The sequence below is a fragment of the Motacilla alba genome, chromosome 2 (assembly GCF_015832195.1).
Source record: "Motacilla alba alba isolate MOTALB_02 chromosome 2, Motacilla_alba_V1.0_pri, whole genome shotgun sequence".
NCBI lineage: Eukaryota > Metazoa > Chordata > Aves > Passeriformes > Motacillidae > Motacilla > Motacilla alba.
In genome coordinates, this window is record NC_052017.1 from 69,144,372 (window position 1) to 69,159,689 (window position 15,318).

At 38.7% G+C, this 15,318-nt stretch overlaps 1 protein-coding gene across 1 annotated transcript in view; it reads right to left on the reverse strand.

Annotated features, from left to right (window-relative positions):
• The window catches only part of GMDS (GDP-mannose 4,6-dehydratase), a 408,928-nt gene that overhangs the window by 225,131 nt on the left and 168,479 nt on the right, over positions 1-15,318 (reverse strand). The window contains exon 7 of the mRNA XM_038127425.1: positions 158-285. Within this exon, the coding sequence (XP_037983353.1) occupies positions 158-285 (128 nt within the window). The remainder of the gene's footprint in view (positions 1-157; positions 286-15,318) is intronic.

Below are 15,318 nucleotides of genomic sequence, written 5' to 3' on the forward strand. Positions count from 1 at the left end.
GAATTCAGGCAAGGAATGTAAACTCAAAGATTTATTTTTCTGTTCAGGTCATGCCTGGGGTAGACTGCTGTGTTACTAAATTCCCTAATCTGAAGTCAAGAGCAAGACAAAGTTAACAGACCTCAAAAGATGATTCAGAACAAATCCCACAGCTTACCTCAACGTAGTCTCTGGCATGGCCCCAGTCTCTCTTAGCATCCAGATTGCCCAGGCTGAAACAATCCAGCTGCCCAAGGTGAATCTTAGCTACCGATCGGCTAATCTTCCGAGTGACAAAGTTAGCCCCTGGAAGAGAAATAAAGGGTGGTGTCAGCATTGTCACAGTGGCAGATAGCTGGCCACAGGAGACAGGAGACCTCGTACAGCTCAGCACATGGCACTTTCAGTCTTCACTCACTCGCCTTACCCCACCTAGACCCACACCATCTTTTATCATTTGAGCAAACTAAGAAGCTTCCAGGGCAAGTGTCACATTAGTTGCACTTCCACAGCAAACATCTTTCTTTGTGGGACTTCTTAAGCATTCCTAATTTGCTGCCTCAGTATTCACTCCAGGCATTAAGCCAAAGAAAATAATTTGGAATGTCAGTTCTTAAACACAAAATGCAAAAGGTTACATAAAGAAGACAGACATCTTAGACCACCCTCAAGTTTTCTGTTTCAGTTTCTTTTTTTCCTTTTTAATTCATTTTTTCAAGGAATGCAAATATCTAAATAAATGTGTTTATTAATTTTAAAAAATGGAGACAATGCAAATACTACATATTCTCCAAGGAACTACAATGGCTAAATGCATTCTACTTTTCTAGTTGTTTGGGATTCTTTCTACTTCAAATTCAGTTAGATCATGAAATTGTGATTTCAACTTTTTCAGTAGAAGACTGTATTTTATTTTACCATATTTCAGTATGTTGTCCCCTGTATTACTCTGGAAAATTTGTGTACCCATTTCTGCTTCCAGTGGAGTTGCTTTACAGTATTTTTTGTTACTTATTTTCAGATCTTGATTTTCAGATAATGATGACTGTGTTTCTAAAAGGTGGTCATAGTCTCCTCAAAATCAGAAGGACTTGAATTTAGACCAGGAGTTTAGGCCCATTGGCATTTGCACACTAATGAGCCACAAAAATTAAAATTACATGCCTTTTTAATAGCTAAAACCAGATATGATTAAATGGTGACAGATGATACCTCCTCCAAATGAAAAACAGGAGACTTAGTGAAAATGTCTGTAGTTGTAAAATGCTTTTAGCAAATTTCAGAAGTCTCAAAAGTGTAGCCTATACATTCAATGCATACATGCAGTTTTTTTCATTATGGAACTCTGCTCTTTAGATATGCATCTCAGTATGTTCTGTTTCCTGGCTAACAAACAATAGGTTGCAGCAACATCATTAAAAAAAATTAAGTGTCTTTTTCAGACTACTAGTTTTTCCTGTAATGCCAAGAGCACTACAGTACTTTTCTGTGTCATTTGACTCTATTAAAAGTTAAAAAAAAAAGCACACCTGTAAGAATGATGTGGAATGAAGAACTTAAATTAAAGTCAGACCTTACCACAGGATTAAGATAGAATTTTAAATTATCATCAACCGCTGAACTAATTGCAATTCCAGTTATTAGCCATTTAGGATATATCATCAATTTGCACCTGTTCTTTAAAAGGCGAAAATCATACAATTTCCATATCCCCTGAAAAGGTGTTTGTATACAAAGGAAGCTTCCTTAACAGTGTGATTTGCAAACTTCCAGAAACAAAATATACTCCAGAGTCTTTTTCAAAGGAAATTTCTCAAGAGTTGGACACTGTGACTCTGCTATTTGAACTTCTGAAAGCAAAGTACTGTGGTTCCCCTGTTCCTGGCTGGACAGGCTTGCAGCAGGAGTGAAGTTCCGGCTTAACAGAAACCAGTGACAGAGTCTCTGTGGCTTAGTCAGACTGGTACCTCTCCAAAGATTGTTTCCATTTTTAACTTATCAAAGTGCTTCAGGATATTCACACAGATTACTGGTAATTAATTAAAAACAGATTCAACCTATGGCAAAAACTTACTAGGACTAGGTCTGAAACCTTCTGCACCAAAATGATTTCAGTTAGCATTTTAATTCAGTAAATAACAGCTGAAGGAACAGACTTCTTCCTGGAATAAGGTAGATGTTTTAAAGTTCCAGGCTGCAACTGAGTAATAAGGAAAACTGACTGCTTTCAACACTACATTCCCATTTGTAGCAAAAGCAATGATAGTTCTAGTCACCATCCACATTAAAGCGAGTTTTCCTGTCAACCTGCACAACTAATGAATGTCAACTCCCCTTTTGGAGCAAATGCTTCCTCAGCATTAAAAAAAAAAAGGCAAAAAAAAAAAAAGCAGCATATTCGGTTGTGTGAGAGAAAAACTTTTATGCTATCAATTTAACTTTAATTGTATGAAAGATACCACACAAGAAAGAGCTGATTCGTCTAGCACAGCACAACAAATACTAGTAACTGCTGTCTTCTTGTAGAGCCACTGTTAACTGGAGAGAAACAATCTTCAAAGATATTCTCCAAGTAAAATCAGAATATTCCTCAAAAGGCTGAACTGAAAAACTAGAGAGCACCACAATGAAAAAAATGAAAACCTTAATTTTCCAGGGATATTCTAGTAAGGGTTCCACTAAATAATACCAACCCTCTTCTTGGAAGTGCCTCAGCATTAAAGCTGTGGAAGAAAACTATGCATTCTTCATTCTGAGAAATGTGATTAGAAATTTTTTTCATGCACCCAAGGACTGAATGGCACATTTCAGAAGCATTTAAATGATATGGTTCATAAATAATGTTTAAGTACTTATTCCCTTCAAACACAGTATCTTAAAATATCCCATTACACTCCGTGTTTGATCCCATGCCATTAAATGCACATCATAACTAGAATTTAAGCTGGTGCCCGCTGGAGTCATACAAAGTATTTAAGGCTATGTCAGCATTTCCACTAAAAAGCCCTGTCCTAGAGGTTTGCAATTTGGCTATGACATTGCTTTGGTCTGAAATTTAGCAGAAGTAATTTCTTTTTTCCTCAGGACTGATTATATCTAAAAGGTCTAGGCAAAATACTATACATATCTTTGTATGACTGAATACAAAGGACCTTTTGAGGCACAGAAGTAGTTAGCTTCCTTCTTCATCAGGAGGTAGTGAAGACTTGCTAATGCTGCTGAACACACTAGAGCATTTTTCTCCACAAAATAGCCACACAGTGCCAGGAAGAGTATCACCAGAGCTGCTGGTGTGTTAACCTTTATGTTGATTTGCATTGGATCAAGATGATGCAGCAGATAAAATGCCACCAGTTATCACAGGTGAATAAGGCCTAATTTGTTGTGCTACTAACCCTGCTAATCCACCTGGAAATGTGTTGGCGATAGTGACAGAAGCTACCTTAGACTGGTGGGAAAGAGAGATGTCAGAGTCCCATATTTTTCTCCTGGCTTTGCACTGCTTCCTCCATTCAGAGAGGTTTTGTAAAACACAACTCATTGCTCACACCTAGCACAAATAAATGCGGACTGTTAAAAACTAAGTTACATGGTTGATGACTTTTGACTTACTTGAATGCCTTTTCAAAATGTGTGTGGGTGGCAAATGTCTGGGAGCTCACTTTCCTACAGTAACCCCAAAAAGAGTCATTCTTGCTGTCGGTAGGGCCAAGCATGCTGGGCTAACTGCCTTGCATAGTTATCTATGCAGCAAATACGTCAAAACCATGATGGGCCACATTATGCTCTGGTTTGCATCGCGACTGGCAGGATACGAATCACTGCAATGAAGCACTAAATGTGTAGCCAGGGAGAAGAGATATGGCCAGACCTAGCAAAGGATGCTTTGGTGTGACATTTCAGAGGTTCCAAATCCCCCGACTTAAGCAGGGTCTGACAAGTTCTTACATTTTAAAAGAGGCCTTTAACAAGAGTTTTCATGATATTAACAGCTCTGTCAGGAGCCCTGGGCGTTAGCTTAGATTTGTTTTCAAAACCCAAGCCCTCCCTTTGAGATCGTTAGCATTCCAGTAGATACCATAAGGTCTGATTTACAAACCCCGATTTATCCTAGACAGGATTTAAAGTAAGGATTCCTCATCAAGCAGACCTGATCTGTAAAACATATAACTTGTCAGCAAACCACTGCAGGAACAGTACTACAATGAAAAGAAATAGCAGAGGTATAATGCAATAGCTTTTGCTCTCCAGCCCAGGCCTGTCACCCATTGTGCTGCCTGGCTCAGGTGGAAAACAGCTCATCCCTTCAAGAAGGATGCTGCCTACATCTGGCAAAGATGCAGTTTTGAAAGCTGGACACATCTCTCATTAACACATATTGAAAACTATTTAGGAGGCATGGCCTTAGTGCACCTACAGTTCCAATGCTGGATTGCCCCAAGACAGAAAAAAAAATCTTATTCTCTGCATTGGCACCCCATTCTTTTTATCAGCACTGGGGTTTCAGCCTTTGTGAGTCATCAGTCTGTTTTAAGTAGAGTTTTTCTCTGGATACTGTGGTTTAGAAGAGGCAACCAAATGGATGAAGCAGCTTTAAGAGCCACTATTGTAGTATCTGTTTCTTTTCAAGAACCCCAATTTTCCAAGCTCTCAAGACTACATACAAAAACCCAACTATTGATAAAACTGTGGTCTTAGAAACTCTGCTCTCCCTGTAAAACACCAGTTGCATGCCTAAGAAAACCTGTTATTAATCCTAGCAATATGATAGAATGACAATCAGTCTTATAGAATTCAATAGCAGTACTTATCTGCTATTATCTATCAACTGAGATGCAGTCCTAGAAAAATCTACCAAGTTCTCGTAACACCTTTTTTCTTCATTTTGCATAAAACAAGATTAAAAGGTCTCTGTCTCTAAAGACACTGACACAAGAAAAAAGTTGAAGTTTTGCTTTTTCTTCCTCCAAGTTTCTGCAGTTCTGGCATAGATTCTAGTGGAAGCTTAACATGTTCAAACACATTGTGTACCCAGCGCTTCTACTAACCAGAGAAACATATTTCTTTTAACATATATGTGTTGTAAATGATACATTTAATGAGATCATTAAAATGTTTTGATTGCCTGAAAATTCACATTGCTCATCATTTCCATTCTATGAGAACCTTTTCCATTTTTTGTAACATGCTGTAATGAAAAAAAAAGAAACACCCAGATCTTCTAAGAAAAGAAGCCTTAAATCTCTTTACACTGATGAAAATCAATAACAATTATTCCAAAGCAAATGGATTTATTGTCATTGTAAACCGAATGAAAAATCAAGTTACATATCTTTAAATTAACCTTCTGTATTTTGAGTTTAAACGGAATTTTAAACTGTGTCTTGATCAAAACCACTGATACAGTATTGCATTTTGGTAAAACTAGTAGAGCAGTTACTTAATATATTTTAAACACTCATGCATTTAAATTGTGAATCCATGCACAATTTAAAATAATAAATTGTTCTCACAACAATAATTACACAAAGTAGAAACATCACTGTTTAGAAATAAAGAGAAAATCACGGCTAAAGGTGACTTTTTTTTCCTTCTACTTGTCATCATACAAATTTTACTCAGCAAATACAGCTATCTTTGGATGAGCTTGCCACAAAGTCCACAATCAGATTTTTGCAAAATGAAATATATATGAAATAAAGGTGATATGATTCATAAGCAATTCCTTCTAGAGTCATGCATGGGAAACATCTTCTGACTGGGGCAATAAATCATTTTATTTCCTGAAACATGAGATATAGTCTTTTAATCCTTTCATTTTAATCCTGTATAGCATGGCTGGAAATACTTTGTTTTATCATAATATGTTCAATCTTTTTCTCTGTTTTTTAAAATTTTAGAAGTAGCTTATGGTAGTGGTTTTCTCAGATTTTTTAATATATTTGCAATGTTTTTCAAATATTTTCAGTTTACATATCCCAAACTATTTTCCAATGGACATGTATCTTTCTCTAAACAGGAAATTTTACTGATAATATTCTTTTTGAAGAGGTTATTCTCCATCAATCCCCTGGAAAACAATTAGGTAACAAAGTTCTGCAGATCCCAGACTGAAAGCAGTGGTCCAGTAACATGAGGATAAAATTCTCTCTTTATCAAGTGACCTTCATTTGGAACTACTTTGAAATGTGTGATTTAAATAAAATGATGTGGTAGTAGTAATTCTTTCAAATGCTGCTAACAAAGACATCAATCAGCATATAAACTGAATTATTTTGTTTAATAATATATTGATATTATAACATATATGACATTATAACCTTACGACACCAAAATGCACTAATTCTCCTGGGTTCCATCTTCCATTAGCACATCAGTTTTCAACAGAAATGCAGAACCAATTCTTTGGATGCTCATTGTTGAGATAATGGAAGATGCACTACTAAAATACTTTTACATTTCAACAATGAGGAGGTTAAGGCAGAAAGATAAAGGCATTGAGAGGTAGGAATCAGCAGGGGAGAGCAGCACAGTGGAGAGGGCTGATGCTCTTCAACCCCAAAACACCTCTGCCCCTGCCATCCACTTGCACATCGAACATTTGGACAGCTGAGGGCAACAGGAGGTCATTGAACTACGTGTGGAGGGAACACAAATTATTGCCTTTTATAATCTGAGTGGGGAATGAGAGTGAGAGACAGTCTTGTGAGGAACAACAAGGTACAGAAATGTGGAGGGAACACAGAGAGCAGGAAATTTTTTCTTTTTCCCAGTGTGTAAAAAGAGAGCACAAAGCCTAGTTCAGGGGACAACTAGTAAGCTCTGCAAAAAGTAGGGGATACAGAAGTAGGGGAAGAGACCTACCAACCACCACCAAAGGATGAGAATCTGAGGTGGCATTTGCCACAGCCCAAGCCACGCTCCCCAGTGACTCACTGGTGCTAACCCTCCACTGGGCATCTGTCATCAGGGCTTTAGACTGTTCATGACTGTTCTGCATACAAACAGATATAGGTTTCCACCACTCAAAAACAATGACAGGATCATTTCTGTGACTACACAGCAGCAGTTCTGGAAAGTGACTGTGAAAAAATGATGTTTGATTAGCAGACAATCTGCATGTGTAGGATGTAACACAAAGCTATTAGGTTTCACAATTAAAATACCACTGTTTGGGAATAATTACACTTCTCAGATCTATCATATAGGGTTGTTAAAAGGACAGGGTGATATACCAGCAATAGAGGTTGAACAAAATGTGCTATTTTAGTATATTTCCTCCATATAATTTTTCTTAAATTAAAATATTTCCCCTTCAGGAACTGTACACTGAACAGGATAAGGTGAGACATCAAAGATTCTTATAAAGGAAAACCCAAACATTAATACTGAAAACAATATGTAAAAGTGTTATTCCTGTTCCCGAGTTTATGTTGCTAATGGTGCTTACATAAACAGAGCAGCGTTTTGCTTACAGAAAACTTAACCTTTTGCTCCAAACTATTCACTTTGGTTTTTTTTAATCGCAGTTCATATACACTACATGGTAAAACAAAGGTAAATGGCTTTAGCCACTCTGATTTTCTAACATTCATTGAAGCTGTGTTTTTAAAATTGTACAACTAAGGTTATTGAATTAAACCTCTCATTTCAGCTGTCACAGAATTACACAAGCCCTTGCATGTGTGAGCTGTGGGTAAACATGAGTGTGCTTGCCCATCAGTACAGACTCTTTACATTGTTAAAGCTTGTGTAAACAATTGTAGTTAAGTACATGCTTTGGTAATTTGTGCTACAACAGCTAGAACTGTATGCAACCAAAAGAAAAATCCAGCACTTGTACGAAATGGAATTATCCTGCAGTCTTAGGCAACTTGCACAAACCCCTGTGATTTTAACTTCCCTTGCTTAATGGCTATCACAGTTCAGACATCTGTGCTCTTAAATTTAACACCCCTTTCCTTTTCTCCCTGTTTTTCCCCTCCTCCATCCTCTCAGCAACCAGTAGCACATCAAAAAAGTTGCTGTTTGACGGTTCAAGCTGAGACATTCAGCCTTTACCCTTGCACTCTCTTGAGATGAAGCAGGCAAGGCTTTTAATCTTACCTGGTGACACATGACTGACTAATACAGTTTCTTGGACCTTCTGACCTCTGAGGGACTAAATCTGGCTGGTCTCTCAACCTCTCCAGGTGGCTGGGACATCAGTTTGCGGTGGGTCATGATGTAAACAAAGTCTTGCACAGGTTTTCCGTGTCTTTCTGTGCACCCATAATTGTCCTAACTTTTAACGTGCAAATTTCTTGAGTATAAAACGTATCATTTCACTTCAAGTCAGGGGGAAAAAGAATTTTCCTTTACTTTTACTGTAGGTTAAAGACTGTAACAAGAGCTAGCCTTGAAACCAGTCACAGCGGCAAATTTGCTGAGTCAGTGCTGATGTATTTTCTTGGAGCAAGAGAAATGGTCTGGCTACAGCCAAGCAGCTTATTTGAAACTTTGCCTCCCACACAAACTAATAAAGCAGTGCTAGACGGGTTTGACACTTATACAGCATAACTCAAGATGTTCCTAATCCATGTGCCTCCCTTTGGAGCTTTGTTGCTCAACAATTTTTCTCCTAGGACTTCCTTCTGGTTAGCTTTGCAACAGCAGTAGTCCTTGAGGCACCCTTTAGGTCCTCAATGCATCATTTGGTAAATATGTTTTGATTTTACTAAACCATTTGCTACAGAAGTCCTGGAATCACCAAGAGGGAGTACTGAAACACAGCTGAATCATTTTTTCAGGGAGCTGGAAACTGCCGAAGGGAAAGAGGTCATCAAGAAGTAACAAGGTGAGGGCCAGTGATAACTGGAGGGAAGCAAAAAAAAAAAGAAAAAAATAAATCTCAGCTTCTGCAAATACAGAAGGCACATTTTTTCTAGTACAAGGTACATAAAATGCAAGGTGCAACATTTCCTTCCATCTTCCATGTTATGAATAGTTGGATTCTCAGATCGGATGTAGTGAGAAATACATCTCCAACACCACTGATGATCCCAACAAGTCAATGTACAGATCACCACCTGCAGAGTTCTACAGTTTCAAGTACAAGGATGAAATCTTCTAGCTACAGACACCCTCTCAGACTCGTAACAAACTAATCAAGTAAACACCTGGCTCAGATGTTAAGAGCCAAAAAAAATCTCCACAGTGTGTGCTGTAGCATGCAGAAAAGCTGGTGTGTAACCCAGAGTATGAGATCAGCTCACGGTGCTCTCAGCCTGCTCTCCCTACCCCTGCTGTCCCCATTTCCCAAGCTCTGCTTCTGCACAAGGACAAGTGGGTCTGCTGAAGACCGAGCTGGACAATGCTGGTGGTCATTATTTTGGATAAAGCCAAAGTAACAACCCTGAAATGCAGTATTTTAAAAACAGACCCCTGTAAAAAAAGCTTTGATTGATTGTTTGGAGCTGGGGGAACCCAACCGTAAAGCCCCCAAGGCCTAACAGTTTAAGAAGAGAATGGGGTGAAAAGGCAGAGACGCAATGACAGTACACCAGGAAGACTGCAAGCCAACAAAGACAGCATGTCCCTTCTGGTCCAAAGGACTTGGCCATGTTTGGTCTAGCTGTGTTGACCTCCTCTATTCAGAACGCCAATAAAAACATTATTTCACCTAGCTGTAGTTACTGCTGGTTGCTTAAACTTCCCATAAAATTGATGTCCTTACTGCAGCACAGGATGTGATCACTCTCAGAGGACCCTGAAGTTAAGCAAGGGTGCTACGGCTTCCACACCCAAGCTCCAAACTGGAAATGCCACCAGACAGAGCAGCAGCTCTCCCACAGGCAGAAAGGGTATGTCAGGAGGTTGCATAAAAACCATTGCTGAGAGCGAACTCCCCTTTGGGACAAAGCCTGGGCATGTTGCTAATTTTCACTCTAAAATGAATAAGGCACCGAAAAAAGAAATGGACCCCTATTTAGTGAGAAAATATTTTGAACATAATCATTGAGTAAAATTCTAACAGCTTTTTGAAATGTTCACACATTTCAATGAATATTCCTGTTTACTAATGTTGCCCCTGAAACTGAATCCCACTCCTGAATTCTTTCTCTGTGGGAAAAGAGTTTCTCTAGTGTAATTAATAATATAAATAAATACACAGCTATAAACACAGAGAACTCAGCTTTCTGGCAAGATAAATTGGTGCCGTTTGGCTAAAGTCAGATTACTTAAATTTACAAAGAAGAGGACAAACTTAAACATACCACCATTAACATGTCCAATCACCACAAAAGTTTTGCACAAGAAAATATGAAACAAAACATTTGGAAAGTGATTCAATGGTATAAAATCCAGAGCGTCGATATAATACATCCATTTACCACCATTCAGCTTGTAATGCTCACTACTGTTTTAACAACAGTATTTTTAAGAACACTTCTTCCTTTGTGGACTCCTGAAATTCATTGTTATCCTGTTTTTGTGATATTTCCCATTTAAGTTAGTTTATACTTCCTCTAGGAACACAAGAGGCAGTCAGATCACCTGCTGTTCTGAGATGTCTACAATACTTGAACACAATGGGGTGAAACCAGGACAGAAAGTTAGCCCAATTCTGAATTTCCTGGCTTTGTGTTTTTAGTGGGACCTTTCACATCATTTTTATATCCCCATAGGTAGCTGTGCATGCACTCACAAAAACACACATGCACATGCTCTGTTCATACTCCAGACAAAGCTGTAAATTCTAGCACCAAAAGTTAGGATTACATGTTTTACTCATGTTTCTGAATGCACAATGATACAGTTTTACAGAACATGTCTAGATATCATACTTTAATCTTTTCACTAATAGACAGCCCCCTGTCCGGAGACCAGACTTGCTCTGAGAGTAAAAATTGCTGTCTCTTGAGAAATGAAGTAGGCAAGAGTCCTATGGAACCTGAAGCTAACCAAAGGTAAAGAACTTCAGAGAAAGAAAAGATAGATACACAGTTCAGTCTGATTAATGCTGTAGCAGGAAAATGAACAAAACCTGATTCTTGTGCAAATTCTAAAAGGGTGCTCAGAAAGTCACTTAAATCCAGGTTCTCATTTAGTCACTGACACATATACCTCTATATGCTTGTTGTGGCTCAAGGTGGAAATGAAAGTTTTATTCTGAACATGAACTAATCAATCAAGCAATGTAGGCTTCTTTTGGTTTTTCATGCCTTAATGTCATCTCCACACCCCAAATGAAGGTAATACACCAAAATTTTACAAGAATTTGAGGAAGTTAAGCATCTTGATATTTGTGAAACAATGAGACCCTGGAAGAGTCAAAAAGGGATGAAATCACTCAATAGAGTAAATAAATATGCTGCGAAAGAATGTTTTTCTTGTTCTCTGCCCATCATTCCACCTTCCCCCATCCCAAGATTGAACAGCTAGTCCTTCCAGTGAAAACTCTCCATCCCATGCAAGGAATAAGGAAGAGGGAACCTGTGGGGAGAAAAACCAAAAGTGCAAACAACGGCTTTATCAAAACATATAGGCACAAGTTTAAGTTTGTGGAGGCACCCCTCATTCAGTCATTACACAGTTTATGAGCCAATCAAGTTTGCAAAGCTCCTTTTGCCCTCCTTTCATAGTTTTCAGGACATATTCATATGTACCTCATTTTTTATGCCCACACTAAGGTGAGGAAGACTTCAACAGCTGTAGCCACCGAATGCTTAAATTTTCTGCTTCAGTCTAGAAGACACTTCCAAAACTGGGCAAAACTGAACTTTTAAATAGTTTCCCAAAGCACACTAAAGAGTTCATCTCTCAAAGGGCAGTTTATTGACAGGCTTGAGGAGCAGAGAGGGAAATCACTGAAATTTAACCCTGAACCCCACGTGAACCCAGGGATTGGGGCTGCATATTTTCCACTGTCCTGCCATCTGCTGCTTCACTACACATGGTAATCTTTGGCAACCCCACTGAGAGCCGCCTGGGCTATGGCTCTGTTCAGACAGGGTGTAGAAAGAAAAGACACTGAGAATGTCATGGCTGACTGACCAGACTACTGAGATCAGAGAGATTATGCCTCATTTGCTCACCAAGCCCTGCCAAAAGCAACACCATTTAACTGCAGGTACTCAAAACCCAACAGGCCTGTTTAAAGGAAAAGTAGGCTGAAAAAGAGGACCATTCATAACCTGCATTTGTTTGGGGCACTGTAGCTATGACCTTTTGGCAATTACTCATGAGGGTTTTAAAAGAAAGTCTGCAGTACCCAGCATTTCAGGTACATGTGGTATCTGGCAGAAAGTATCATACCCAATTTACAGGACACACCGACCTGGGAGATGACTCAAGGCAGGAGTAAACAAAAGGAACCTAATAGCCCAGCAAATAGAGAATAAAACCATAGCTGTTATTTTAAAACAGCTACAGTCTGTTTATCTCTTGGCTGTGAAATGCTGCACAGTATGGGAGTGTAAGGGTTTGGTACTTATATGCATAACCTTCATATGTCATCTCATGACAGGGGACCTCCCTTGAGCCAAAGCCAAATCTACATTTGTTCCCTAGAGCACCCCCACTAGGCTCCAGATGCAGCAGGCAAAGAATCAGCTCTCAAGCTGATTTCCTCTGACCATGCTCTTCTGCATAAGGGCCTCCAACCCTTCCAGTGATTAAATATCAAAAGTGTACACACAGACTTACTGACTTTCAAAATTATGACTCTAAATATAAGGAATATTTCAGAAGTATCTTAGAACTGCTAAGGTATATTTTTAACGGTGTTGAATCTGCAAGAAAATTACTGTAGGATACAGAGTTTCTGTAGGATTTTTGAGTCTTATCACGCTGACAACAACCACCTGTCATTAATGTAGCTCTCTCCCTCATCCACCTGGCTTCTGCCAGAAATGCTAGAAATAAAGATGTAATTCTATTTATGTGTCTACAACAACACCCTGCCCCATTTCTTCATTCAAATACCTGATCTTGGAGATGATAGTGTCTTCTATCTGTTTAGGAAAGAAAATCACTTTGATAAGATAAGCTCCTCCAGGGGCTGCAGAACTATGGTTGGCAGACATCAGGCTTGACAAATGTTCTTCTAATTGCAAAGGGACACTACAAAATTGTTCTCTGATGTGGAATAGACAATCACTGTCACCCTTTCTTCTTCCCTGCTGCTCTACTGCCTCCACTCTGTCTGCCTTACAGGGAGATCAGGAAAGAGACAGAAAAAACCCATGCAAGTGAAGAGGAACAGGCATCTTTTCCAGTTCCAGCTGTGTTGGAGCCAACAGGCTCTGTTGTCTTGAAGATTCCAGGACACTCGCATCTCATTTGATCCAGAAGTGCACAGCAGAGGTGGGAATGGCTTGCAGACTTACAGAGGAAGCTCCTGAAACCCTTAGGCTCTTCCCTCCAAGACAGGGCCCTTCTTTCTGAGAGCTGGAGTCAAAGAACCTTGACACCAACCTCCAATTAGTAAGCAAGACAGGAGCAATGTGGTAAAATGAGTAAGGCAAAGAGATCAAACATGCTTTCCACTGTATATTTCTTTTGATTCAAACACATATCTTGAAAAAGAGAACGTTTGAAGTAGTAAGCTACCCACTAACATTCTCAGTTTTAACTTCTCTGCTGCTAAGCCCTGCTGAATCAGAGCTCCCGCTCCCACTCTCCCTCTTGACTCATAACCTCAGTGACAGCCATGAAGCTGGGCAGGGACACTTTATAAAATGTACTAAATGAAGCAACTTTCAATAATAACAAGGACTGGCAGGTAGCCATGTTAGAGGAGGAAAGACCTAGTAGGAATGTCCAGCAGCACAAAAGTCTCTGTTGTTCTCATTACTGAAGAGGAAGAAAATCTCTTCAAATGCTTTTGATTCAAATTATCATTTGACAGAAACAACGGACGAGACAAATGGCTGTAAAACAAGGCAATTGGATTTCCTACTGCTACAATATCTTACTTGGCTCCCATGACACAATTTCTCTGTTATTCTGCCTTGCCATGGTAAAGTAAACTTACAGGCTACCCAGAAAACAGATGAGTGTAATCAGCCCTTTATAAATTATATCCCTTCACTCAAAGAAAGCAAATAACTTTGCCTGCTCTATAATAACTGTTTCTAATACTTCATTTATTCTTTAAATTGTTTATAAAACACTTCAAGAGAGGTCAAGATGAGAGGGCAACAATAATTGGAGATTAAGGAGACTCTCTAAGTATTTTGCACCTGCGAGTAAACACTTTGGTAATTATTATGATGAGAGATAGATCTACTAAAAACCCTCAACAGCTTACTTATGATTTTCTTGGACATACATTTTATTTCATCTGAGAAGGAGCCCCATCTTTTCCAGGGCTATTTCAATTCAAATTTAAGCAGCTGCACATATGTCTGATGTCATGTGACTGGCAAGTCAACAACAATAGATTTAACCTCGTCTCCTATGGAAGTAACCTAGAAAAATGATGAGCTAAGAGTAAGTGATATTCTCATTAAGTTTTTTCAAAGTTCCCTGAAAAAGCAGGGACTTTCCTCCTCAGAAACACATATGTTAAAGCCCACAGAGTCAAGAACAAGCAGAACTGAGCCTGAAGGACAGAGATGGGAATTAACATGCAGGACTGGCTTTCAGAAAGGACTTTCTAACAAAAAAGGGATATCACATCCTTTTGCAGTCTCTGTGGCATGGTTCTGCCTGCTCTGGCTTTTGTTCTTCCTATGTCCATGCACAGCACTGGCAGTGGTCATGGCAGCATTCTGGAAAAGGGAGTGGAACAAACTCTGTCACACCAACTCTTGAGCTGCTGAATGTCACAACTGTGCAGATGTCTAATGCAGCTGAACTCCAACATATCAACTAATCCACAGTTTAAAAATACATATGGATAAAATTATATTAAATCTTTAACACTCAACCTATTGGTTTCTCTTAAAATAGTTACAATTTAGCATGTCAGGAAAAAAACCCTGCTTAGTAATTTTTCTGCGCAACCTAGAAGAGGTTGGTAAAGAAACCACAAGAGTCCTCTAATCTCTCTACCAACTTAAAATAGAACCCAAAACAAGTTCCTGAAAAAGAAAAACCAATAAAATTCTGAGTAATTATACAGAAATAATAAACTTAAGCATGAAAAAAACATTTTCTGAGGAATTTAAAAGTAGCCAAAGCTATAAACATCCTGACGAATGAAAATAAATTTAGATTTTTAAGTTATTCTTTAGAGTTTCAATGGAATTCAGTAAACAGTATTTGATTCAAGACAAAGTATTCTCTTTATCCATTTTATATGATAAGGTTATAAAAATGCAGATTCAAAATTCAGATTTTATATCATTCCCC